General features: G+C 53.1%; 1 protein-coding gene across 1 annotated transcript in view; it reads left to right on the forward strand.

Annotated features, from left to right (window-relative positions):
- The window catches only part of POU2AF1 (POU class 2 associating factor 1), a 3,439-nt gene extending 3,114 nt beyond the window's left edge, over positions 1-325 (forward strand). Inside the window, exon 4 of the mRNA XM_009997412.1 lies at positions 14-325. Within this exon, the coding sequence (XP_009995714.1) occupies positions 14-325 (312 nt within the window). The remainder of the gene's footprint in view (positions 1-13) is intronic.
- The last annotated feature ends 763 nt before the right edge of the window (positions 326-1,088 follow it).

The raw sequence follows: 1,088 nt of genomic DNA on the forward strand, positions 1-1,088 counted from the left end.
CCTGTTCCCCCAGCCCCGGAGCACCCCCCCCCCTGTGGTGCCTGCGCTGGAGGGGCCGGAGCAGCAGCCACCCCTCACGTACTTCCCGTGGGGACAGCCCCTCTCTGCACTGCCAGCCCCCACTCTGCAGTACCAGCCAGCTTCTTCCACGCTTTCTGGGCCCCAGTTTGTGCCCCTGCCCATCTCCATTCCTGAGCCAGCCCCCCAGGAGCTGGAGGATGCCCGACGCGTGATCGGCGCCCTGCCCATCGAGAAGCTGCTCCTAGAAGATGAAGACAATGATACGTATGTTTTAAACCATGCTCTCTCTGTTGAAGGGCTCTAAGTTGCACATTTTGGGGCCTGATCCTCACCTACTCAATACTCCACCTGCCACCACGGTGAGTTTTGAGTACAGAGGAGAAGCAGGCTGGGGCTAATGGGTGGGAACTTCACTTGTGATTTCGGTGTCCCCCTCTAGCACCTCATGACTTGTGTGTTGTGTGAAACTTGCCTTGTCCTGGGGCCCAGCACAAGATTCCTCTGCTGTTGCAGTTCCTGCTGCCTCTGCCAGGCAGGCTTTTGATGCTGCATAGTTCTTGTGCTCAGCCTCAGCACGAGGTGACTTTCATCCTCAGACACAGGGCATGGTCTCAAATTGACACCCCAGTGACATGACCAGCAGTAGCATCTGGGGAGGAGACTCTTGCCTCTAAATATTGGCAAGCCTTGGTTCAACAGGACTGCTTTGCAGAGCTCAGTGTAAAATCCTTGTGTGTGTGTCTTTAACCTGTCCCTGGAGGAACCTCTCCCTGGTCTAGAAAACATTTTTGGGCACTTAATTTGGCATTTTTCTTTCCTAAATTGAGCTGCTCCTTAGGAAAAGGTAAAGTGTAGTTTTATTCTACTGGTGCAGGTAGGTGCATTAGTCTGAAGACCCAAAAAAGTCACTACAGCTGAGCTAAACACCAGTGCCAACAGACACCCCTGTTCCCAGAGCAACACAGAGTAATCTAGATGAAACACTGGAGTTCACACAAAAGTGTAACTTGAAGGTTTCTCCTTCTGTGCCATTGAAGGCAGCCACCTGGGTGTGGGACAGTGCTTTG

The sequence above is a fragment of the Chaetura pelagica genome, unplaced genomic scaffold (assembly GCF_000747805.2).
Source record: "Chaetura pelagica isolate M959 unplaced genomic scaffold, ChaPel_1.0 scaffold775, whole genome shotgun sequence".
NCBI lineage: Eukaryota > Metazoa > Chordata > Aves > Apodiformes > Apodidae > Chaetura > Chaetura pelagica.